General features: G+C 45.7%; 1 protein-coding gene across 1 annotated transcript in view; it reads right to left on the bottom strand.

Annotated features, from left to right (window-relative positions):
• Window positions 1–26,856, bottom strand: part of NGEF (neuronal guanine nucleotide exchange factor) — a 111,443-nt gene that overhangs the window by 26,798 nt on the left and 57,789 nt on the right. The window contains exons 4-5 of the mRNA XM_029225613.1: window positions 12,084–12,226; window positions 6,472–6,767 (exon numbers count right to left, since the gene is read on the bottom strand). Of these exons, the coding sequence (XP_029081446.1) occupies window positions 6,472–6,767; window positions 12,084–12,226 (439 nt within the window). The remainder of the gene's footprint in view (window positions 1–6,471; window positions 6,768–12,083; window positions 12,227–26,856) is intronic.

The following is a 26,856-nucleotide window of genomic DNA, read 5'->3' as shown; positions in this document are numbered from 1 at the left end:
ACACTGCTCTAGGTAAGTACCCAGGACTGGGATTGCTGGGCTGCAGGTAAGTGTACGTTTCACTTTATGAGAAACTGCCAACAGTTCTCCAGAGCAGCTGTACCATTTTGTAATCCCACCAGCAACGCATGAGAGCTCCAGTCACTCCACATCCACACCAGCACTTGGTATTGTACTTTAAGTTATTTTTAGCCAGTGTGTATTATTATTATTATTATTATTAGTTCTAAGAATTTTTGTAGATTCCTTGAGATTATCTATGTGCACAGTCATATCATCCATGAAGAGGGGCAGTTTATTTCCAACTTCCCTGGAGACTTTCTCTTTGACTCAGGGATTCCACAGAAATGTGCTGCTTGATTTCCAAGTGCTTGGAGGTTTTCCTGTTATCTTTTTTTTTTTTTTTTTTTGCGGTACGCGGGCCTCTCACTGCTGTGGCCTCTCCCGCTGCGGAGCACAGGCTCCAGACGTGCAGGCTCAGCGGCCATGGCTCACGGGCCCAGCCGCTCCGTGGCATGTGGGATCTTCCCGGACCGGGGCACGAACCCGTGTCCCCTGCATCGGCAGGCGGACCCTCAACCACTGTGCCATCAGGGAAGCCCTCACACACAGTTTTAAATTTTCTAGTGACCACATTAAAGAAAGGTAAAAAGAAATGGGGAAATTTTAATATATCTTATTTAATCCAATATATCCAGAATATTACATCGACGTATAATATAAAAATTATTAATAAGATAGTTTACTTTCTTTTTCCTTGTACTAAATCTGCAAAATTTGGTGTGTATTTTACACACACAGTGCACCTCAATTAGGACTAGCCACGTGTCAAGCGCTCGAGAGCCACGTGTGGCAGGGGGCTACCAAAGTGGGCAGTGCAGCTTTAGAGAGTACAAAGATCAGTGAAAAGATTTTCAGTCAACCGCATCATTGTTTTCAGGTTCCTTATATCCCTGTTATGTCCCATCCTACAGAAACAGTACAGCGTGTGCCACAGCTTCTGCTCATGTCTCTGACAGACTGTTCTGTTTGGCTTCCGTATCAAGATACTTCATCACAGTTATCTTTTCATTGCAAAGTGCACCTCTTGGGAACGGCCTTCCTAATCGTACAACACAACATCCAGAAGATCAGGTTTAAATAAGTAAAGAGATTGACAGATTTTCTATAAAAATGAGAAAAGATTTTTAAGTGGAAAAAGATACAACTTTTTGTTGAAGGCTGTCAGCCTGTTGCCAGCTCTTTATCTGTACTAACTCATTTGATCCTCACAACCCTGTGTATGAGCTCAATTTTACAGATAAGGAAGCAGAGGCACAGAGAAGTCAAGTGACTTGCCCAAAGTCACTCAGCTAAGAAGTAGCAGAACTGGGATTCAAACCCAGGGGGTTGGGCTCCCGTGGCCGTGTGCATAAATTCTGTGCTACATCACCTCCCTATGTTTTTACTGTGGGAGAAAACATTTGAAACATATAAACAAATCATATCTGTAATATGTAAGAAGACGCTATCAAGCAAGAAGACAAACATAAATAACCTCATAGAAAAATGGGCAAAGGATAAGAACAGGCAATTCATAGAAAAAGAAATGGAAACAGCCAATAAGCATATGAAAAGATGCTCAATTTATGTCATCAAGGACAGGCAGGTTAAAACAAGATATGATTTTTCATCCAACAGATCAGAGCAAAAATCAAGAAGTTTGCTAACGGGGTTAGGAGGGTGTGTGAAAATGGCCTCTCTCGCACTGCCGCAGTGTGAAATTTGAACTGCCTTTTTGAATGGCGATCTAGTGGTATCCACCACCATTGAAAACGCACTTCACTTTTCACCGACAATTCCACTTCCGGGCACCTATCCCACGGCTGTGGTCTCCCACGGGCGTGAAGATGCAGGCACACAGAAGCTCTCCTAACCCAGCTCCACATGACCCATGTGCCCGGGGTCACGTGCACTGCTTCCCTGCAAAGCCCTGCAAAGACCTGCTGAGAGCCGGGCACAGGCTGCCCGCCACCTGCCACCCGCACACTTCTCTCCCCACCGGTGAGCCCCGTGTTTGTCCGTAAACTTATGCGAGCCAGTCGTACTTGCTCTGCAATTACGTCCTTACTTGATAAAAACTAAAGACTTTTCAGTGCAAAGAGAGTTGTTTTTATGAAAAGTAAGCTGAAAGCTCTAAGAGGTCAGTTAAAGGCAAGTTGCTAAAAACCAAAAGCAAAATCAAACTGCTCTTGAATAAACAAGTGTAAAATATGGGGGAAAACATCATAAAGATCTACAAGGATTTTGCACTTAAGAGTTTTCACAAGCGTCTGAAGTCCAAAATCCCACCGGGCTTTATGACTGTAATTTACCAGGAGAGAGAAAGTGAACACAGCTGGTCCTCCAGTGAGAACCCAGGAGCCAAGAAAAGGCCTGCAAAAGCGAGCGTTGTTTGCATATTTTTTAAATAATGAAAATGTATTAATGAGTAGCTTATTTAATTTTAAAACTTTAAAAAATAAAGTGATAAACTTTAACAATACAAAATGACTCATTGTTCCCTTTGGTAACTTTTCTTGCCCTGAATTGTAATCTGTATGATAATGTCATGGGTTTAGTTTTCTAATCAGTTGGATAATTTCTGCCTTTCAGTGGAGGATTTAAGCAATTTACATTTGTGGTTATAACAGATACATTTGCTATGAACTCTGCCACCTTATTTTATTTTTAATATTTATTTATTTAATTTATTTATTTAGCTGCGCCGGCTCTTGGTTGTGGCATTTGGGATCTAGTTCCCTGACAAGGGATCAAACCCGGGCACCCGGCAATGAGAGCTTGGAGTCTTAGCCACTGGACCACCACGGAAGTCTCTGCCACCTTATTTTATGCTATTTGTTTTTTGTGCTTTTTTACTGTTTGCTTTCCTTTTATTACAAGATCCCTGCTTTCTCTGCTTTTGGCTTGTTGTTGGAGAAGGTTTATACCATGTTTTAAGTTCTACTGGGGTTTATCTCTAAGCTTTCCAAATTATTTATTTCTCTAATTATCAAGGTAAAAAAATAAACAAGTATTCCTCCAGAAACTAGACGCTTTTCCTTATTTTGAGGACTATAAAAAAAGGCCCCACGGTGGTAATATTGCGTGAAAAAAGCCAAGTGCGAAACAGCATTGTATAATCCCTTTTATATGAAAGTCAAAGTTAGGGATAGTGCGAGGGAAACAAAAGCAAAAGTAAACAAATGGGACTATATCAAACTAAAAAGCTTTTGCACAAAGAAGGAAGCTATCAACAACATGAAAAGGCCACCTACCGAAAGGGAGAAGATATGTGCAAATGATGTATCTGGTAAGGGGTTAATATCTAAAATATACAAAGAACTCATACAAGTCAATATCAAAAAACAAACTCGATTAAAAAATGGGCAGAGGATCTGAATAGACATTTGTCCAAAGAAGACATACAGCTGACCAACAACACATGAAAAGATGCTCAACATCAGTAATCATCAGGGAAATGCAAATCAAACCACAAAGAGACACCACCTCACACCTGTCAGAATGGTTACTATCAAGAAGACAACAAGTAATAAGTGCTGGTGAGGGCGTGGAGAAAAGGGAACCCTCATGCACTCTTGGTGGGATTGTAAGTTGGTGCAGCCAATATGGAAAACAGTATAGAGATTCCTCAAAAATTAATAATAGAAGTATCATATGATCCAGAAATTCCACTCCTGGGTATTTATCTGAAGAGAATGAAAACACTAAGTCAAAAGATATTTGCGGGCTTCCCTGGTGGCGCAGGGGTTGAGAGTCCGCCTGCCGATGCAGGGGACGCGGGTTCGTGCCCTGGTCTGGGAAGATCTCACATGCCACGGAGCGGCTGGGCCCGTGAGCCATGGCCGCTGAGCCTGCGCGTCTGGAGCCTGTGCTCCGCAGCGGGAGAGGCCACAGCAGTGAGAGGCCCACGTACCACAAAAAAAAAAAAAAAAAAAAAAGATATTTGCACCTCTATGTTCACTGCAGCATTGTTTACAATAGCCAAGATATAGAAACAACTTACGTGCCCATCAATAGATGAATGGATAAAGAAGATATGGTGTATATATGTACTATGGAATATTACTCATTCATAAAAAAGAATAAAATCTTGCTATTTGAGACAACATGGATGGACCTAGAGGGTATTATGCTAAGTGAAAAAAGTCAGACAGAGAAAGACAAATATTATATTTGCAGGTATAAAAGATTCACTTATATGTGGAATCTAAAAAACAAAACGAACAAACAGAACAGAAATAGATACAGAAAACAAATAGGTGGTTGCTAGAGGGGAGGAGGGTAGGGAAGGAAAGAAATAGGTGAGGGATCTTAAGAGGTAGAAATTTCCAGTTGCAAAATAAATGAGTCACAGGTATGAAATGTACAGTGTGGGGACACAGTCAATACCTATGCAATACCTTTGTATGGTGGCATATTGTAACTAGACTTAATCAAAACGTTTAGGTGACCATTTTGAAATGTACAGAAATACCAAATCACTACGTTGTATAACAGGAACTAACATAGTGTTGTAGGTCAATTATACTTTAAAAACGAAAAGCAAACTCAGAAGAGGAGATCAGGCTGTGGGGCGCAGGGGGGTGGGGAAGGGGGAGGGGGAGGGGGAATTAAATGAAGGCAGTTAGAAGGTACAAACTTCCAGTTATAAGATGTAACGTACAACACGATAAATATAATTAAGATTGCTGGTATATATATGTTACATATGGAAGAGAGAAATAAGGGAAAAAAAATTCTCCATTGCTTTAATGTTGTATCTATACAGATGGTGGATGTTCACTAAACTGCTTGTGGTCATTTCATGATGCATGGAAGTCAAATCATTATGCTGTACTCCTGAAACTTATACAGTGTTGTGTGTCAGTTATATCTTAATAAAACTGGAAGGAAAAAAAGTTAGGGATGATTAAAAAAAAGCAAAAAGTTAGGGGTGATGGCTCTGTCAGTGGCTGGTGGACAGCCATCTGTGGGGGGATTTCTCTGTGGCTTCCAGCACCTTCCACATGATTGCTTTCAGTGGCATTCCTCAGTCCAGTTCCACCTGCCTCTTGGAGATCCCCCCGACCATGCATCTTCACTTCTGGTGGGTGCGTGGTTCTTTACATCCCCTCACCAGTATCTTTGTGAGAAGCTGGGATAAGCCCCATCAGGATGACTAGACACTACTGACATCAGAAGTTTCATAAAAAAACTGTGGCATCCTTTACAAATCACCGCTTGCAAGTCACACGTGATATCAGAGGTTAAACCCATCCCTCCTGAGTCTGCGGGGCAGGACACAGTGAACCTCGGTGGCCCTTCAAAAGTCGAGTGCTATCAAGCCTTCTAGAAGAGCAAAGGTATCGTACCAACCGAGTCAGCGTTAGATAACCCTCGTCGGGAACTAGTCTCAGTCTTGGTCATTACCTGTGCACACGATCTGCAGTTTTGCCTTTCTATAGAATCTCGCGCAGGAGAACCAAGAGTTAAAGAAGGACAGGACATCTGGAGTCAGGACTGCATAGGAACAAGTTCAAGCATGGCTTGAAGGAACACGTGAGTGGAGGGGAGTGGAGGTTGAGGGCGAGAGGGAGCGTGAGAGGATAGAGAGGATGGAATTGGACTGAACAAGTTAAAAAAAAAAAAATCTCACTTTTTCCCTCTGCACTCACCTTTTAACTTTCACGATGACACACACCTGCAGGGTCACCATTTCTCGCCCCCAGTCTCTCCCCTTGCTATTGACCAACTTGTCTCTCTGTACCACAGATTTCCCCTCTATACCCAAACAATCTCGGTTCAACTAAAATGAACACTTAGCTAGACTTCTTAGCTACTCATTTCTATTGCCATTCATGTTTTATTTCTCCTCGCTAGCAACAAACTATTAGGTGACTCCGTGATCTTGCCTCAGCCTAACTGACGGGCGGTCTACCTGGACCATCGGATGAAGTGGGAGAGACACAAGTCCCAGATTCCCACACCGTTTCAGGAGGGTGCCAAGGGCTTTCTTTCAGAGCCCCACCCAAGCTTCAAGCGACTACAAAATGAAGATGCGGGATAAGACTGTGCGTGGAAAGTAAAGCACAGATGACTAGTTAGCTCACCGTCACAGTGAGTTCAGCATCACCTACTGCATCAGTGTTCACGCGTGCCACGGCAATGCCCCCACGATAACAACTAAAGGTTCAGAGAACGCAATCTTACTACCTGACGCAACAGCAACGTGGAGAACACTGAGTACTGGGGTTGAGCTATCCTAGAAGGTAACTGGGTACTTTTTGTTGCCTGTGAATTTTCCTGCATGTTCTGGATGGATGTACCCTGCAAGAAATTCCTCTGGTGAACCAGCCAGGGAGTCTCACCCCTCAGAAGAAGGCTCACCCACATTGGTTAAAACCCCTGTACGTTCTGATCAGATGCTCCCACCCTAGGGCAGCCCATTACCTCCTGCAGCCTGATCTCCTCCGGCTGGAGGATGTCCAGCACCCCGCTGCTCCGAATCTCCGGGAGATCCTGCCAGAGGTTGAATCTCGAGTGTGGGTTACTGAGCAGGCATATCTGGGGCACAGCCTTCCTCTCCGGTGGGCTTGCAGGCTCCTCCTCTTCCCCTTCATCCTCCTCCGGGGTCTCCGCACTGGCCGGGGACCCATCAGCATTGTCTTGGATTTCTGCGTCCTGTTGCCTCCTGGTTTCAATTTCCTGGAGAGTTGATTTATCTCGGTATTCCTGATACAGGAGCCCTGAAATCAAATGGAATTGTATTGACATGAAAAAGATTTCAGAGGAAGATCTTTTTGAATCACTAAGTCAAAGCTTTGGACTCCTATCAAGGGCTGATGCTCTGCCTGTGAAAATACAAAGAAAGCCAGAACCGCACAGGTCTCAGAAAAGGCTCTATCACTGAACAAACTACCACTGTCTTCATTTCTTGGGAAGGATCAGCGTGCATGAGTTTTTTTTTTTTTTCAACAAAGAATGAAGAAATCCCTGAACAGATTCAAAATCCAGTCACAAAAATATATGCTTTTCACACACATACTTAGCAAACAACAAGAATCCAGAATTTGACGTGTTAATAACCAATGTGTGCAGAGTCGATGGAAATGTCGACTCATGGAAATGTCCCAGTTATGTTTCAGTATCCCAATGCTTCTCAAAGCCTAAATGCTTCAATATTAAAACTCAAGTATATTCATTGGTGAAATGGGAATAGCTGTAAATTCTCATTTTGAAGGAAAAAGCCAATATTTCATCAACCTTATGATTCAAAAGGGAAACATTCCTTTTTTGCTTTCACACTTTCAGACTTACTTCCCTGACCTGAAATAATTGCAGCCTAAGTCTCCAAGGAGATTTGGGGGTACAGAGGAATCCGCAAAAACGTAGCATCTCCACAGGGAAAAATTCATTTTGGATGTCCTGGCTGCAGGGCAGAGGGTTGTTCTCTCCACACCAGGAGCAGCAGAAAAGCTTCAGTGGCAAGGGGGCTCCCAGCCCAGGGAGAGGGGAAGCAGGGCTGGGTGGGGAGAGGAAGGGGGGGGGTCCTGCTGGCGATGAGGCTGGGAGGAGAAGAGGGTCACCCCAAGGGTTTTGTCTATCCTGTGGGCAAAAGGGAAGCCCCTCAGGCAAACAGCTCTGGTCTACATCTTAGGAGGCCCGTGGATGGGAAGAAAGAGGCCATGCCAGTTCTCTAAGGGAGTGATGATGGAGGCCTGAACTGCAGTGGTGGTGGAGGGATGGGGCCATGTGCATGATTCAGGGACAGTTATAAGGTAGAAGACAGGTCCTGGTGATTGGCTGGTGCTGGGTCATGAACGATATCTGGGTGACCAGTTGGCAAGGGGGTCTGGTGGCCCTATTCAAGGAGATGAGGAATATTGGAGGAGGCTCCGACTGGGGAATGGAGTGGTGGTGAGATCCAGGTGCACCTGAAGGGCATGCAGGTGGAGAGAACCCGTGGGCAGCTGGACTGGTCTGGAGCCTGGGAAAGCTGTTGGGCCCCTTGATATATCTATCTATAAAACAAAGATGACTTTCCCGGGAAAGTTCTAGCAGGGATAAGTGTACCACTTGTAAAGCACTTTCTCATGCAATGCAGCACAAACATTAGCTATTATTCCTTCTTTAATTGTTAAATATATCTAAACAGTACAAAAAAGGAAGGAAAAAAACAGACGATCTTCAAAATTCTGAAAAATGGCTGGATAAATTATATTCATAATTTATAAATAACAGGAACTCAATAAATCACCTTGTGGATTAAATTAGTTGGCTTCCTTCATTCCTTCATTCTATAATGCTAGATTATAAAGGCTTTATGCTAAGTATAACATTTACTTCAAAAAAAAAAGATCCTGTGATTTTACGTTACAATCCAGCGATTACAACATGGAGTTAATCTGACAAAGGAATGAAAAAGAAAATCTAAATCTATGCTAAATGCAACCCAAATTGAAGATCTATAAAGACAGAGGTTTAAAGTCACTACATAAACCGGTTCAGTCATGAGCATAAGATATGATTACTATTGCCAACATCGAACCAATTAATCTCCTGTGATTCCGATACTGTTTTCACGGAGGTTTAAAGAAACCAGGATTCCACGAGTTGACTTGGATTCACTTTTCAAAGCTTAGCACAGTGTCTCCCACAGAGTAGGTACTCACATATTTGTTGAGTTGAACACCTTTAAAAATGCAGTTTCCAAGCTTCTCAAAAATATCTAACCAATTTGGCATCTTTTTGAAAGTTCAAAAATATGGCTTATGCATGCTACATGGCACATCGTGTGTATCATGGGTCAGCATGATGGGTAAATCATGGGTAAATGCTATCTCCAACATCTCACATGATGATGTGATACATATGCTGAAATGAGACAAAAACATCAGCATTGTGGGTAGTTGGGTTGAAAGTAATATTTCTGAAATCACATTGTGGCAGACACTGTGGCTGCCTCTCCTCTATCCCCTCACAGCCCTTCTTCCCAGCTGGCAGGGAGGGCTTTTGTCTGGGTGCTGACCTAGTCTGTGCTCAGGGAAGTGGATGAATGCTGACTGATCAAAGCCTACCATGATGGTTCCCTTCCCCTTGCCACTGCTGGGTTTAGACATGAGCATGTGACATGACCTGGCCAAAGAGACTAAGGGGACATCTTACATCTTTAAGAAGGGCTTCTCAAAAAGATGTCCCTCCCTAGGAGACATCTGAAGACAAACTGCTCTTTTTTTTTGTTTTTGTTTTTATACATGGTTGCTTGAGGATGTGATGCATGGAGCTCTGGCAGCCATCTTGTGATATGAAGCCCAAATGCTGAGAATGGTAGAGGGAAAGGAACTAGGTGGTTGATTGACTTAATGAACCAAATGCAGAATTTCCTACCTCATTCCTGAGTCAACTGAGATAGAATACTTTCATTCTTTAAGGTCATTTTTTCTGGGGGGGGGGCGCTGGATATTCTATTACACTCAGCCAAAGACTCCCAATACAAGTAATCTTAGCATTTTCTTAAAACTTCATACTTCTTTCTGAAGTCTTCAGAATATGAATTTAAACACGCATTTTCCTGGAGTTACTATGATTACAAAGAGTTATCTGACACACTGTGTAACCATTTTCATGACCTCTTTATTTTTATTAGCCTTACCTGAGGAGCTATGTTATCTGATTAAATTTTTTTAGTAGAGATATACTGTTGATATATCATGTTTTTCTATTTTCTCTTTTGTACATTCAGTAATCAAAATTGATTTTACCTGTAAAAGCTGGCACCTGGTATTATATTCGTGCAGAATTAGAAGGCTCAGTTCCCATCTCTCCTAATTAAAATGATCTATATCAGGTTGGCTGAGCTACCCTGCAGAAGGAGGATAAGTTCCTGGAGTCCTTCAAAATCTCACCTTCGGAAGGGAATAATTTTTTTCTTTGAATCCTTCAGCTAGAAACTTCTAAAGGGCAGAGAATTCATTTATTTTTAGTGAGCACCTTCTATGCACCAAGCAGTTGTTAGGTGCCAGAGACAACCACAGCACACACACACACGTGTGCACACACACAGTCACAGGGTCTCAGGGTCTATGATCTTCAGGGCCACCACCAACTACAATGACAGCTGTATACCACATCATGCATAGTCCTGGCATCATTCTGTTCTTGCCTGGGTGGGAGCCACTGCAAAATTTAACACAGTGGTCTACAAGATGCCCATATAGCCTTCCCACTTTCCTTCCCCCTTAATTCCACTGTGTCTTTAGGAACGTGTTGTCCTTTCCTGATACCCGGCAAAGAATTCACTTCATTCGGTGAGCTAAAAGCAGCTGGCCTCCTGTAGCAACCTGCTTGGCATAAGCCTCGAGTCTATGATGAAGGATGTGAGAAGGCAGCCTCGGTCCTGTGCTGTCATTCAGCACATCTGTTGAGCACCGACCATGGATCCAGCCCAGGAGTCAGAAACACATAGTCACCATTACACCAGGAGATAGTGGGAGAAAAGCCTCAGAATGTCAGTCTCTACTGTTTACCAAATGAGGAAACTGAGGGCCAGGATGAGCAGGTACCAGAGCTCAGAGCTCCCGACTCCCAGCTTTGAGCTTATGCCACGGGCTCTCCAGGAAGGAGGTCTCCACACACCCACACTGCAGAAGGGAGCCTCTCTCTCCGTGAGAGGAGGCACGGATCTCCCCACTCCCACCTCGATTTCCTTCCTGGTCCTGACATTGATCTCAGCCAGAGGATCCCTTTCTAGAGGGTGGAATTCGAGGCTTCCAGCACATGCCAAGGCCGAGGTGGCCCTCCTCGCCATAAAGGGCAATGTGGTAGAGGTGGAAGAAAGGGATTTTCGGGTGTGTTTGTCCTCAGATCAGCCCCTCTCCATTTCCGCCAGCAAACAAAGGGAAAAGCCGCCACCACCATCACCACCCAGCCCACACGCAGGGGGCCCACTAGGAACAATACCCCTGGAGTCAGCACTGCTTAACAGGATGCAGTGTGTGCTCCACCCTCAGCTTTGCAAGGGCTCAGCTCCTCCCAGGGTTCAGTCCAGAATAAACCCCAGCCAGGGGAAAGGGAACCTGCCCCAAAAGTCTCCTAAACATGGGTCTCCTGGGGCAATGGAAGCTCCACTTCCACTGGAGACACTTCATGTCCGTCTGAGTGTTTGGGATGGAGAACAATAATGATGAATTTAGGAAAGAAAATTTTCAAGCCAAAATTTTAATTTAATGAATAAACTTCTGCTCTGACAACCCTGAAGAACAGAAAGATTTCTAGGCCGTACCATTCCCGAAGAACCCACGTCACCCACTTGTGGCCGCCTCTGGTGATGAAGGTGAGAGCTAGTTTGATGTCATCAGCAATCTTTGACTTTTAAATGCGAGTGCTCGGGTTTTGGGGATGCCTTCTCAATCCACTTTCTGCTTTCACAGAGCTTCAACTGCAGCTGTGCAGGAGCTGGACACGCGGGCTATGCCCTGCACTTCTGACCGTGCTCTGGACAGGCAGGTGGAGCCAGGCTTCCCTTCCTAACCCAGGGGCCTCTGGGGCTCTCAGCTTCTCTCTACTTACCTTTCCTTCTTCTGTGCAAAGTCTGCCACTGCCACCCCTTCCTGAATTGCCCCAGTCAGTCTGACTGTCTCCACAAGTCCCCTCTGCAGGGTCCCCTCCCTTTACAGGTCTTCCCCAGGCCCCCGGGTGAGGATGGCGGGGGTACGCATGGAGCGTCCCCTCCTGCATGGCCCATACGCACCTAACCCCTGGACTTCCTGGCAGAAGACACAAGAGGACAGAGAGCCCTCCCCAGGAAAGAGCTGGGCAAGCACACCTCTCCAAGAGAGCAGGAAAGAAATGCATTTGCTAAAGCCCAATTATACAGCCACTATTAAAACGCGGCAGTTTTGCCTCTGGAACCATTTAGAACCAAATATGTCAGTAACCTTCCTTGTCAGAAACATGTGTCCAGGGGAAATGCAAGGGCATCCCACAAGCAGGGTGAGCCCTCAGAGTCCACCAGGAACCAACGTTTCCCCCAGTGACGCCCCGTCGCCGCTGGGGACACCCACCTATTTGTTCGATGAGGTTCCTCCAGGAGTCGGAGGGAATGGGGTGGATCATCTGCAGGGCCTCGGTGAGCGTGGTGGGGCTGTCGGGGAGGGCCGGGCACTCCTCGGGTGTGGCCTCGTTTCCCAGGGTGGAGGACGACTCGCTGCCAGAGAGAGAGGAGAGGCAGGAGCCGGTTATTTTTAAGCAACGACACACCTCGGCCAGCTCGCGAGAGGCGTCCGCACAGGCGGCCCTGGCCAGATGAACCCTGACCGGGATGTCCAGGCCGAGCGACCGCCGCCGCTCCCTTCCACGCAGGCCCCACAGGCCCCTTTTGTCACCGCATCAGGGCGCGACCGGGTAATTCATTCCCACACCAGCCCGCCCAAACCTTCATGTTTTCGGAGCTCGCGGGCAGGCGTCGGAAACTTGGCGCGTCCTGCCCTCTTCGCGGCGCCGCCCCGCCGCCCGGACGGGTCCAGCGGCCAGGGGCCCTGCGCTCGCTGCGCACCCCGCGCCGCTCGCTGTCACACGGCCCCCGGCCCCCTTTGGGTAGCGATCCTCCAGTCCCAGGGCCACGCAGCGCGGAGAGGGGCCACCGAACGGGACGCGTGCGCCCAGGGCGCCCGAGAGAGGGCGCGAGAGGCGGTCCGGGGCAGGGACAGGGGTGTCGGCGGTCCGGCTGGGGAGCACCCCCCCGACCTCAGGCGGCCTGCGGGCACGATGGGGGCCGCGGGAGGAGTGAGGGGCTGCGGGGCCCGCAGGGCGGGGGGCGCGGGACAGGCAGTTCGGGTAGGCGTCCCCGACCAGGGACGCAAGCTGGGGCCACAGGCGCGCAGTGGTGGCGCGCAGGGCTCGGGACGGCCGCTCGTCCTCACCTGCCAGGGAGGTGTCCCGCCGCTGAGTCGCGCGCGTCGCTCTCCGAGGTGGAGCTGTCGTGGTCCACGGCGCAGGCGGCGCTGAAGGCTGCGGCCAGCAGCTCCATGGGGGCCGGCAGCCAGCCAGGCTCTGGGGCCGGGTCGGGGACCGCGCTGGGGACCCGGAGCCGGGCGGGGGGCGACGAGCGGTCTTCGGAGCAGGGTCGCAGCGCGCTTAGCTGGAGCCGGAGCTGCCGCTGCCGCCGCCGCTGCCGCCGCCGCCGCTGCCGCCGCCGCTGCCAAGAGCTCCAGCAGGCGTCCCGGCGCGCGCCTGGAGGCTCCCGGCGTTGCCACAGCAACGGGGGAGGCGGGTGGGGCGCGCGCGCGGCGGGGGCGAGGCCCGGCGGCAGCCGGGCGGGGGAGCCTGGCCTTGGGTGCGACCCAGGGCCCGCGGGCGCCGACTGCTGCCCGGGACCGCCGGCCAGGTCCGCGCCTCCCTCCTCTGCCGCGGCTCTGCCCCGGCAGGGGAGACGAGGAGGGCAGGATGGGTGGGGGCCGGCGAGCTGCGCCTTCGTCTTCCCGCCCCCTCCTCGCCGTCTGGCCACATCCCGCCAGCTCGCGGGGCGAGCTTGGAAGGTAGGGGCGAGGTGACCCTCTGCCCGGCGCGCCCTCGAACTTCCGCCTTGCCCACCCCGCGCATCCTATGAGGTCCTTCACAGGGACCCGCCCGGAGACCCCCGCCTCTGTCGCTCCGGGCCCAGCCTCGAGGGACCCTCGAGGATATGCGCTCCTGACCTGACTATGGAGAGGGGGCCAGCGCGGAAGCCTCTCCCGGACGAGTCTGGCTGACCCCGGCTACCCCGAGGTCCTAGCAGCACGGGGTGGGTATAGGGGAGGGAGTGGAGGAGAAACAAAGTGCCCCCAAGCCTCCACCCGGTTTCCCTGCCCGGTCACAATGACTTTCGGAATCTGCACCTTTGTGTTGGCTAGTTCAACTCGCTTCCGGATACAGAGAGCAAGCAAAAATGGGAAACTGGAGTCGAGGGGAGTGTGAGTGGTCCCGTGTGACTTGGAAATCTAGAGGGACAACTCCAAAATCCGACTCCAAGTCCAGTAAGAGAACTGGAGCCCTCCCCGGTGGCCTTCTCTGAGGGCAGCCCCTCCGCTCCCCGCTCCCCTGGGCGGTGCCGGGTGCCGGGTGCCGGGACGGCGGCCTGCCTCTGCGGGCCAGAGCCAGTTCCCGCTCTTCGGAGGGTACCTGGGGGGGTGGGTTGTGCAGACCAAAGTGGAAAATCTTCTCGGCACCTTCCCCTGCACAGTCTACCCACGGGGCATTTGTTTAAATTAACAAATTCCTCGTTTTTCGATGCAAATACTCCTGCTGCGAGGGGTTCACTTACTAGTTAGTAGGTTGGCTTTAATGCATTCCTTAGCCAGCCGTCTAGAGCGCGGCAATTGTAAAGGGAGTGTTGGAGTGGAAAAGGAGAGAAAGCAGCTTAGAAAGGGGCCTTTTTGCCAAGAGGGGAACTCCCTTTCCCAGACTTCAGCTGGCAACGCCGGCCGTCCTACGCATTCCATCGGTGCTCAGGTTGACGCAAACCAGTTCCTAAAGCTGCCTCTTAGCCCTCGTTCCCCTCGAGGGGCCAGAACAGACAGGTCTGATCTCCTCTTGCCCTTAAGGCCTCATAATATTTGCGTGACAACCGTCAGGTCTTCTGTCTTTCCAACCCAAGCCACTCCTTTCTTGACTCATTCTGCGTATCTCCGGACAACCCTCTCTTGAGCTCTACATTTTCATCTGTTCATGGCAGTCTTCACCTGGATGTCTGCTAAACACTCACATCCCCACCACCACCAGCAGCCAACCAGGAGGCCAGGCAGAACGTGAGGGACAGCCTCAACTGCTCCTGTACCTCCTGTCACCCCACATGTCAATGCCTCACTGAGCCCCCTGGATCCCCAAAAGCTTTCAAAGCTGTCCCCTCCTTGGTATTTAGACCTCTCCTTCCCTCTGTCCATCCTTTTCTCTGTCCACCCTTCTCTCTGTCTCCTTTTTAACCTATGAGTCGGCTTTTGTCCCTCCCCTGCTTAAAAACCTCTGTTGGAGTCCCATCCCCTGTGGGCGAAGGCCACCTTCTGCCTCTGTAATGGGCTCTTTACCAGGTGTCCCACTCCTTGCCATCTTCCTTGGCTAGAACTGCCCACCTTACCCCCCAAATCCTCACCGTTACTGGTTGAGGCTCCCTGGAGCATCCCCACCAGACCCTTAACCCTGTATAACCAGCGGCATTGCCTGGCACTGTAATTCCCTTTGAAGAGGGCCATCCTTACACTAAGACATGGGCTCCTCTAGGGTGGGCACCCTGGTGTCCCACTCATCTTTCATCGCGGTCCAAGGAGGTGCACTGGCTGGGCAGTCACTAGGACCTGCTGCTCTGCATGGTTTCACCGCCCTTGAAATTCGACGTAACACCAAGTGGAAGCTGTCACTTTCACACTTGGTTGCACTGAGGAGAAAAGACTCATTTTTTTTTAAAAATCAGAAAATATTCAAGTGAATTACATGTATTAAGATGAGTATAATAAAACCTTCCAATTGAAAAATAAGCTAAAAATACCCTTCTAATTATAAAATCAGTTTAGAAAGTCACTGTGTTCTGAAGGCATATAACCTTAAGCTAAATTCCCCATGTTCTATTTTCAATCCTACTTAGTGCTTATTGGGCAGGCTATGATTAAAATCTCCATTTAACTGACATTTTGCCCTAAATCATTCACAAAATAAAGTAGAGGTAAATATTTCAAATATTTATACTTGATTAGTCCATCGTTGGTGCTCTGTAAGCATTTGTTAAGGAATTAATGATATGTTTTTTAAAAAATATTTATTTTATATATTTTATCTAAAAAAATTTAGTTATTTTATATCTAAAGATTCTTTATTTCTTACTTTGGGTTATAAAAGGTAAATATTGGAAACAAAGTGGATTCTTATTTATGTAGCAGCCTTCAGGCGTTCTCATTTATGTTTATAAAATGTTACTTTATTCTGAGGGAGAATTGCTAGAAGCAGAAGGAAGCTTAGAAATGATCTGGTCCAACTCTTCTTTTACAGAAAAAGAAGCAGAACCAGAGGGTTAAAATGACAAGCCCAAGATAACAAAACTGGCTAATGGCAGATTTTGGAAGCATGTGCTAGTAAGTCAAGACTACCTTGTGTGGATTAAGGAACTGCAAGTTTCTGTTTTCTTATTCTAAATAGTTTTAGGGTCATATGGTATGGCACCAGATTATTACAGGTTAAAACACATCTGTATTCTTAAATCTAGTAGGAAAATGACTTTGTAGTGAGACGGTAATCCTCAAATATACATTTTAAAACTTCTAGAAACAGGTGCTTGATAACTTTTAATTAACTATAGCTTTTAAATCCATAAACCCAGTTTATTTTTGTCACTCTTAAAAGACTTTTTCAGTTGCTTTGAAAATCAACACATTTAAACCAGAGAGGCAGCACCAACAGTCAGTCCCCAGAAGGCTACAGGCTTGAGGCTAAATGGACCCGCCAGATCCAGGTGAAAGTTAGGAAAAGGACAAGATGTAGCCTCTCTCACTGCAGCTCCAAGAGAAACCATACTCAGTGGATAAAAAGACTTCCCCACAAGGAGACTCGCCGAATTTAGATTCTTCTGTTGTGTGGTGAGAAGTGTTTTACTGGTGAGGTGGAGGGGGAGATCTTTCCTTACTTATTCTCAGAAGGATAATTTGTAAATGTGGGATTGTAACATGTTACAGAAATAAGTTTAAAACACAATCAGGGGCTTCCCTGGTGGCACAGTGGTTGGGAGTCCGCCTGCCGATGCAGGGGACACGGGTTCGTGCCCCGGTCCGGGAAGATCCCACGTGCCGCGGAGCGGCTGGGCCCGTGAGCCATGGCCGCTGAGCCTGCACGTCCGGAGCCTGTGCTCCGCAAACGGGAGAGGCCACAGCAGTGAGAGGCCCGCGTACCAAAAAAAAAAGGAAGAAAAAGAAACAAAAACAAATAAACACAATCAATTTATCCCTGTTCAGTAAAGAATTAATCTTACCCAAAGAGAGGTCTGACCTTTTCCTTGGGCTCCTGGGAGGTGACCTCTAAGCCATTGGAATGTCTGATAAGAGTGTCTTTGCTTACCTGGGGGCTGGGGCCACATCAGATAAGGTGGAGGCTTTGGGCCACGTGACAATAGCTCAACCTCCAGAGGGGCTGAAGACTGAGGTCAGCCATCTGGGTGGCCAACCAGTTCTAGCTGATGGAGCCCCAATAAAAACTCTGAGCACCCAGGCTCAGATGAGCTTCCTGGTTGGCAATATTGTCATACGTTGTTACCCGGGAATGTTAGCTCTGTCCACAATTTCATAGGGACAAGACAACTGGAAGTTCTGAGTGGAGCCTTTCTGGATTCTGTCCTATGCATCTCTACCCTTGTCTGATTTAAAACTGTAGCCTTTCACCGTAATAAGCCATAGCCATCAGTAACAGCTCTGAGTCCTTCTCATGACTTTTTGAACTGAGGGTGGTCTTGTGGGTTGTACCCTAACTTTGCAAGCCTTGAATCTGGTTTAGAGTACAGTGACCACGTTCCTCTTACAGCCTTCCTTTCCTTGGTCTCTTTTTCTCTCTGTCAGTCTGCCCCGTACGCCGCTGCCAGGTTAGTTTCCTTCAAGCACATCTGTTTCCGCACGTCTGTTGTTTTCAGTGACTCCCCAGTACCTTGCTGGTACTTCATTGCTAATGGAGTTAATGTGCAGCCTGGACTCGGGCTGCCCGGTTGGGAGCTGGGTCACCCCTGAGAGCTCCCATGGCCCTGCCTTTGCTCTGTTAGCTCTGCCCTGTTATCACCCACTTGCATGGTTTCTCTTCCCAGTGACCTGAGATTTGGGGGTGGGGCAACTCTGAAGATGTCATTTATTTCTGCTTCCCCAGCATCCAGCCCAGCCAGGAGGCATCGGGAAATAGTCAGTGAATAAGTAAATATGGGGAAGTTGGTAGGTGTTATGTGGACATGTCCTTGGTTTCTTTCTACAGTTACTGAGTCTAGCACTAGCCCTCCCTTGGTGTTACATCTTGGCCTTCTTGGGTTAGAAGGTAATTCTCTCATTGACCTCTTTGGGAACTAGCAGGTTTCTGGGGTTGGTGCCTTAAGCGTGGGGGAAGTAACTGACCTGCTGTGGTGAGTCAAAAAGCCCATTAAAACTGGATTCGTTGTTTTGGTGAAGTGAGGAGCGTTTTGTTTTTGTTTTGTTCTTTTTAGACGTGGTTGCTATGGTGGACAGTTGTTATAGTTTTGGTTAAATAGGGAAAAGCCCAAAGAGATGAAGAGATGCGTACAAATCTTTGTCTGATTTAAGAAGATATGCGAGTGTTGGACAGGTTTCAGTAATCATGGGAAGTAGGCACCGCGGTCCGAGGGCTTAGCTGCCCAAGCTTCGATAGTGCTCCGCTGAATACATTTTCAGAATCAAAAATAGGCAGCCAAGCTTTGCTCCACTTCCAGGCGTGAGAGGCAGCCTGGATGATGTTGTTTGGCTAGTGAAATGTTGGAATTTCCAAAGCAATTGGATGGTTCATGTGTCCTTAGTACTGTCCTTAAAAGGTTGAGCCAAATGGTGGCTGTATCGTCAATTATGAGATGCAGACAGTTGTATGGCCTGGATAGAAATGTATTTCTCAAAACAGGCTCCCCAAAATAACTCATGGATAAAACACTATCATGTTGTGTGTTTGTCTGAAACTGCGGAAAATGAGAGCGGGCCTGGGATGTGGGTTTCTTTGGAACATTCCTAACCAAGGAGCTGGGGGCACATACAGCCTGAGGATTTTGGCTATGGGTGATGTCATATACTTTTGACCAATAGGAGCATTTCTGAAATAAGGGGGACCTAAGAGAAAATACTGCTATTTCCAAAATATGTTGAGGATGAAATTTGGAGAAAATGAGATTAGGAGTTGCCTTGGTACATTCCTAATCTAATAATTTACATTTTAAGTTGTGGCCATTAGGGTTTATACACTCTTAGTTAGAACTCAAACTGTAAAGGCATTGACAGCCCACTTCCTTCCACTCAAACATTTATTCATTTTAAATCACCTTACAAACTATATAGCTAGATCTAATTTAGTGCTATATTAATTAGGGCGTTTTGTAAACTATAGTATACTATACAAATAGAAAGTGATATTATTATTATTTAGGAAGCCTACATTTAACGCTAAAATACATTCGCTATTGTAATGGAGAATGCATTGCCTTAACTATTAACCAAATGTAGCAAAACTATTTAAGATATGAAACAAGAAAGAAAAAGATGTCCATTCATAAATAAAATATACTTGAAGGAAAAGCATGCAGTTAACAAAATTAATAACTAGATGTTGTTCACACATTGTTCTTTGAAAATTGCAAATAATTGGATTTTAGAGAAATATTTTCCTTAACAAGAAGTACGTAGCATGACAACTTTTCATTTCCTACCGAAGCAAACCACCTCGCCCTTAACATCCAGTAGAAAGAATGTTTTGTGTTGAGTCACCAGGACTAAATGTTCAAGAATTTAGAGTCTCATAAAAAGACCAATATGTCTTTGGTAGAGACTGGTCACTTTATGACAAGAGCTGTTAGGAGCACAAAGGAGGTGTCCCACCAGACAAGTGCCTGGTTCCAGGTCCTTGACTGCCTGTCATCATGTTGATGAAAATGCCTTTCTTCCCAGGAATTCAAAGCTTTTGACTACTGTTGGGTATTTTGGAAGGCTCTAAAATAAGGGAACTGGTGACCACAGTGTACAACAAACAAATGAGTGTTATAATAAAGAGAAAGCACGATATTTCAAAAGCACAGCAGATACACAGCAATCAAAGAGTTTAAAAAATGATCAGCCAGTGTTAGCCAAGGCTTGGAAACTGTCGTTTGCCTCTGGAGGTGGGAGTGTGAATTGGTGCAACCTTTCTAGAGGGCACTCTGACACCCTTATCATAAATCTGCACATGTTCATACTCTTTGGCAAAGAGATTCTAATTCTAGGAATGTATCCTAATGAACTGTAAGAATCCATTGAAAAATTAGCTACAAAAATATTTATTACAGTGTTATTTATAACAGTGAAATATTCGGAGTAGCCTAAAAGTCCAATAATAGGAAATCGACTGTTTAAATTATGACATGTCTCTAAAATGGAATATCACTAAAATGATTTAGAAAATCTTTAATAATCTGGAAAGTTGCCCGAAATATATTGACTAGAAAAGCAGATTCCCAAACTGGATGGTAGCACGATCTTATTTTGTTTGTAAATAGAGTTATATATATGGACTTTTAAGCATACAGATGTATTTGAAAAGGACTGGAAGAATGATCACCAAAAACATTTCACAGTACTTGTGGTTGATTGGTCAGATTCTGAGGGAATTTTCATCTCTTTACTCATATGTGTTTAACAAAAAAAATTTTTTTTGCAATAAATGTGTCACTTATGTAATAAGGGGAAAAATGTTACTTAAAAAAAATCAATCCCTTAATGCGCATACATCTAGAACATGAGTTTAAAGTGTTCACATAACCATAGGGAATCCTGATGAATTTGAAAAAGGGGGCTTATCTATTTTGTGTTCTCTAGATTTACTTGGGGGAAAACACCTCAATTCATTACATAAACCTAACTTTTAAAAAGCTCTTCAGTTTCCAAAGAATCACAAATTCAAATTTTGCAGTAGATTGCTTCCTGACAATCTCTAAAATTAAAGCACTTACCTGATATTCTAATCTGCCTGGTTGTAAAAATAGTCCCTTTTCCAGAAATTCCCCTTTTCCTTCCATAAACCCACGTGAACAACTCCTAACCAGCATGCTCTTTCCTTTTCCATTGAAGTCCTGGTCTCATGGAAGGAGTCATCAAAGAAATGACTGCCTCCCATCAAAGGCAGGTCTCCTAACACCACAAGCCTTTACCTGCCCTCCTGCATATCTCACCTGGGCTGGCTCAAATGCCACCTCCTCCATGAAGCCCACCCTGCATCCTATCTCATGGCAGGCTGTATTCGCTCACTTAGGGTCTCCTGTAGCACTTCACCAAGGTTGTCTTTAAGGCGTGATCATATTCTTGGAGAATGAATTCTCTGTCCTCCTGGACTGTTCATGGAGACAGGACTCAGCCTGATTGATGTCCACCCCCTCACTGTGCCTGCAGAGACCTTGTACATCCTGGAAGACATAGTCACCAAATGGAGGTGGAGTGGAGGAGGCTTGAAAGCACAGTCGTTCTTTTGGTCTCATCCCAGCGCTTGGTAAATTACAGTCATAGAAACATTTACAAACCCTTTCCTTTCACCCACTAAATACAAACTTCCTCTCCTTGCTACTCCCTTAACAGGTGAGTGCACTGTTAGTTGAAGTACCATCCCTTCCCCGGGGGAAATGTCAGTTTACCAGCAAAGAAGTGAAATTTCACTTTTGCTTCTTTACCTATTTACTGTTCACCCCTCCCCTGAGCTGACCGGTTGATGCTTCTTTTCCTAATTTTAAACCCATGTCTCATTTTTTCCACGCAGTGAAGATTGCATGCTAAATTATGCTATTTCTAAAGTGTTGCTCAGCCCTTGGAGTAGCTTTGATTTGTCACAGTGTCAGTGGGATCTCGGGGCTTGTTTCTTTGTTAGGCTCAGGGTAAAGAGATGGTCCTTATTAGTCTCCCTTTTCTTCCTAACCATGAGGGTCTTTTGTAGGGGGTCTCAGAGGAGGGTCTTAAGCTCGCCAGAAATACATTCTTCCCTTTGAAATTAGCATTTGTTCTTTAAAAAGAAAGAGGCTCTAACCTGTCATCAGTTGAGTGTTTTCTGTAAGAAGTGAAGGATTTTTACCAGGAGACAGGAAAGCCTCCTAGACACAGTGAGTCAGGGAAACAATAGAACTGAACTGGAAAATTCCTTCCTGTTGGGAGCATCTGAGAATACATGGTGTCCCTTCCATAACCTAAGGCCTTCGTTTCAGCACTTCACATGTTGTGAATCTCCACCAGCTGTGTGCGGGTCTTAAAGACGGAGTGCTCTAAATTTTCTGTTATGACTGAATTGAAAATCTTCAGGACAAACAGGCACTTATGCATTGCTGATGGGAGAGCAGAACTGTCCAACCTCATATGGAAGGGAATTCGACCCTAACTAACAGAACCACATGCGTGCAGGGGACTGAGTGTTTGTGTCCCCCGCAAATTCGTATGCTGAAATCCTGACCCCCCAAGGTGCCGGAAGTGGGGCTTTTGGAACATGATTAGGTCAGGAGCGTGGAGTCCTCATCAATGAGATTAGTGCCCTTATGAAAGAGACTCCAGAGAGATCCCTCATCTTGGTCTTGGCTTTCCCAGCCTCCAGAACTGTGAGAAATAAGTGTTTGCTGTTTACAAGCCACCCAGTCTATGCTATTTTGTTAGAGTGGCCTGGTCGGACTGAAACAACACACGTTTCCCCTTTGACCCAGCAATTCCATTTCTCAGAATTACCCCAAAGACACTCCCTGAAATACAAAATAAGATGTGCAGGTCATTCCTCATGACATTATGTTTTAGAGCAAAATATTGGAAACAACCTACATAGCCATCCAAAGAAGATTGGTTGACCACACCACGGTATAGTCACCCCGACGAAGTCCTGCGTAGCAGAATCGAGAATGAGGAAGGCGTTTCTGAACTGGTATGGAGTGATTTCCAGTGCTACGTGAAAGAAGCAAGGTATGGAAGAGCACATGCAGTTTGTGAACTAAAGAAGAGGAAGTCATACAATTACACACCCCACCCCACCCCATCCCAAACGAGAAACACGGGAAGGAAAGAAGAGAAACCAGTAAAGATGGTTATTTCCAGAGCTGGGGTAGAGAGTAAGACCTTTCTGAGTGTACTTTTTATATAGTTTTGAATATATAACCATGTAGATATTTTACATATTCAAATAATTTTTAAAAATATAAAAGTATGGGGGGGGAATCAAACCCTAGAATTGAAAATAAACTGAAACAAATGAACTTAAGTAATTATCAAGTTGATAATATAACAACACAAAAAAATTCAAGTAACTTTTTAATGTAGTGCTCTGTCTTTGTGCCATTACTAAGATCTATTCTAGGACTAAAAAAAGCAAAGGCATTTTAAACTTTACTTTGTAGGTGTGGCAGGTTGAATTGTGTCCCCTGAAAAGATATGTTGAGGTCCTAATGCCTCGTACCTTGAATGTGACTTGATTTGGAAATAGGGTCTTTGCAGATGTAATGGCGTTAAGATGATATACTGATTAGCCCTAATCCAATAACTGGTGTCTTTATAAGAAGAGGGAAATTTGGACACAGAGACACAGACACACAGACAGGAGAACACTGTGTGAAGACGTTGGCAGAGATCGGAATGATGCATCTACAAGCTAAGGAACACTTAGTGTTGCCAGCAACCACCAGAATCTAGGAGGGCATGGGACAGGTTCTCCCCTGCAGCTTTCAGAGGGAGCGTGGCCCTGCCTTGATTTTGGACTTCTGGCTTCCAAAACTCTGAGAGAACAAGGTTCTGTTGTTCTTAAGCCACCCAGTTTGTGGTAGTTTGTTGCAGCGCCTTAGGAAACTAATATAGTAGATTCGTTATTGGTTATGGTATAGGTAGATTAATTGTGAAATTCTTCTTTGAGTATTTGTAGAATAGAGCATTATCCTATAATATATTGATGTTGAGACCCAAGGACCTCACTGTTAGAAAAAGGAGATGAAAATATGGAATAGGGAGAGAGAGGAGGAATGCTGTATGTCAGGTTGGAATTGAAGGTGTCCCTATGAACACACATGCATGCACACACACACAAGCACAAACACGTTTCCTCGCTCTGTCCACTGAAAAGTCCTAGAAGCGATGGCCTTCCAGTAGGAAGGAGCACATACAGCCTGAAGATCTTGGTTTCTGAGCACATACAGCCTGAAGATCTTGGTTTCTAAGTATCATTCTGCACTAAAACTAGGGCTCCTTGGAGAAATGGTTGACTTCAGGTCTGGGATGTAGAAATTATATAAAGTATCTTCCTGTGTCAGAAAGTAAGGAAATGCTCAAGGACATGAAGGAATGTGTCAAAGGGACATAATAGCCATCTTAAAGGGGCTCTTACTGGCCAAACTAGTGACAGTAATGGATTCACCCGACACGTTGAATTAAACAACAACAATCAACCACCATGAACCCATAGTGAAACTCAAAAACAAAGTAGAACCAAAAACAAAGGAGAGTTCTTCTTCACAGAAGAATATCGACTAATACAAGTAGGAGGAATAACAGAACATTCTCATTTTACAATTTCCAGTGTCGTGGTTGATACAGGAAGGATCATTAATGGATGTTAAAAGCCACTGAGTGAAAGATTAATAGGAAAGAGGATATTTACATGTTCTCAAACTATCACTTTCCAGATAACCTATTAGTGGCAAAAGGAAAAATTGTACCTTTACTTTGGAGCAGTCTGGCAGCTCCTGAATTAACCAAATGATCAAACTTAGCCTCAGGAATAGCAGGCCAGCTGACATTAGTGCCTCTTGATGGGGTGCAGTTTGAAGTACACACCACCTAGATGCATTCTTGCTAAAAATGTTTAACCTGAATGTAACCAAGTGTCTAGCCCTAACTTTCAGTTTAAAGAAAATATAGGAGTAAAGGAACAGGTTAAAAGTCTGTACAAGGAAGCAGTCAGACACACAGTGGGGGCCATTCTGCCATTGATAAGCCTGGATTTTCGCAAAGTCAGTCATGGAGAAAAATGGGGAGACTGTTGAGATTATAGGAGTCTAAAGAGAGCATCTGACAAATGCAGTGCTCAGAATTTAATGAGACCTTTATTCACAAATCCCAGCTGTAAAAGACATTTTGTGGGGAATTCTCTGGGGGTCCAGTGGTTAGGACTTGGAGCTTTCACTGCCGTGGCCCGGGGTTCAATCCCTGGTCAGGGAACTGAGATCCCGTAAGCCACTCAGCAGAGCCACAAAAAAAAAAGAAAGAAAGAAAACAGACATATTGGGGACAGTTGCAAGAAATTTGAATATAGACTGGTAGACTATATAGTAGTAGACTACTATCTACTATAGTAGATAGATTATGGAATGATTGTGAATCTTCTTAGGTGTGATAATGGCATTGTGATCATGTCGAAGAATACTGATTCCTAGAAGCTTTGCACTGGGTATTTAGGGGTGAACTGTTTGATGCCTGCAATTTACTTTCCTATGGTTTAGTGGAAACAGAAGAGGGAGAAAGAGAATACACATATGCAAGGTGTTAATCATTTAGGAGGTCTAGGTTGAGGGTATATCTGTAGGTTAAATTTCTTTCTTTATAAGAAGTTGGGGGAAAGGAAAAGAAGTATTTAGAGAAAGGGCACATTTGGTTTAAAAAACTGTATTAACAATCAATTTTAAATGCAGTCGGATGTAAAGTATGGAATATTGAGTTAGGGATGGTATAAAGGCTGAGGGAATGAGGCGGCCTTTGCTAGTCACCTTGCCAAGCGTGGGAGACCCTCCCGGAATGGGAGCCCCAGGAAGGCAGAGCTTTTGGTCTCCTGTGTCCGCTACTGACCCCCTGGTACCTAGAGCAAAGCCTGGACCATCGTACGTGCTCAACAGGCATCTGACACAATGAAGTGTAAGTAGCTCAGTGATAAATACCTTTGTCTGATTTCTGATCATTTTTTTAGGATAGACTCTTGGTCAAGATTAAGAAGATTTTTATTGCTTTTCACATATTTCATGAAATTACAAAAGGTCATGCCAGTTTACACCCAACCAGTGTCTCTCTCTGTACCCTTTCCGGTATTCAGTATTTGAATTTTAAGCAATGTGTCAATTTGGTACATGAAAAATGAAACCTTGTTCTGTTTCGCATTTTTTTCTTTACTAGTGAAGTTGGTTTTTTGGGTGTGTTATGATGGTTTTGTATTTTTCTTTTGTGAATAATCTTTTTGAAACTGAGTAATTATTAGTCAAATCCATTTGACCTGCCTTCAATAATTAAGGTCATTTTAAGACTTGCATGTCTTCCAAATGGCACTTAGCCTAAACAGTGAGATGTTTGCCTGAGTTGTTTTCGAGGAACTTGGAGTCAGCTGCCTCTAGTTTGAGCTGAGCTGAAAGTCAGCCGCATCTGGTTAGAGCTGGGCTGGTTAAGACTGGATAGGACCACTGACCCTCCAACTGGGCACGAGCAAGTGGGTGACCCTTTGACGTCAGAGGACTGAAAACCCCACCCTCAGATCATGCTAAGAGCCTCCATTGTTGAACGTGTAGAGGCCTGTAGCTTAGTTACACCTGAGCAGGGTGATAATGACTGTACCTTTTCCCAATTTCCTTTCCCCACTCTCCCACACTCCCCGTGCTTCCCATGCTCCCCACATGTGTCGGCCCATCATTCTTCTTTATAAACCCTCTCCTTGCTGCAAACCTCGGAGCCTCAGCGTTTTGGCTTGCTGTGTGTGGGGCGAACCCAGCCTGGTTCAGTAATGTTTTTCTTTTGCTTGTTTTGTTTTTTTTTTTAAATTAATTTATTTAATTTATTTATTTTTGGCTGCATCGTGTCTTTGTTGCTACGTGTGGGCTTTCTCTAGTTGCGGCCAGCAGGGGCTACTCTTCAGTGCTGTGCAGGGGCTCCTCATTGCGGTGGCCTCTCGTTGCAGAGCATGGGCTCTAGGTGCACGGGCTTCAGTAGTTGTGGCTCGTGGGCTCTAGAGCGCAGGCTCAGTAGTTGTGGCTCGCGGGCTCTAGAGCGCAGGCTCAGTAGTTGTGGCTCATGGGCTTAGTTGCTCTGTGGCATGTGGGATCTCCCCGGACCAGGATTCAAACCTGTGTCCCCTGCATTGGCAGGTGGATTCTTAATCACTGCGCCACCAGGA

The sequence above is a fragment of the Monodon monoceros genome, unplaced genomic scaffold, assembly GCF_005190385.1.
Source record: "Monodon monoceros isolate NGI ecotype Baffin Bay Population unplaced genomic scaffold, NGI_Narwhal_1 Super_Scaffold_16, whole genome shotgun sequence".
Taxonomy (NCBI): Eukaryota; Metazoa; Chordata; class Mammalia; order Artiodactyla; family Monodontidae; genus Monodon; species Monodon monoceros.
The sequence above is the reverse complement of the archived record's forward strand: the minus strand, read 5'-3'. Positions and strand labels throughout refer to the sequence as shown.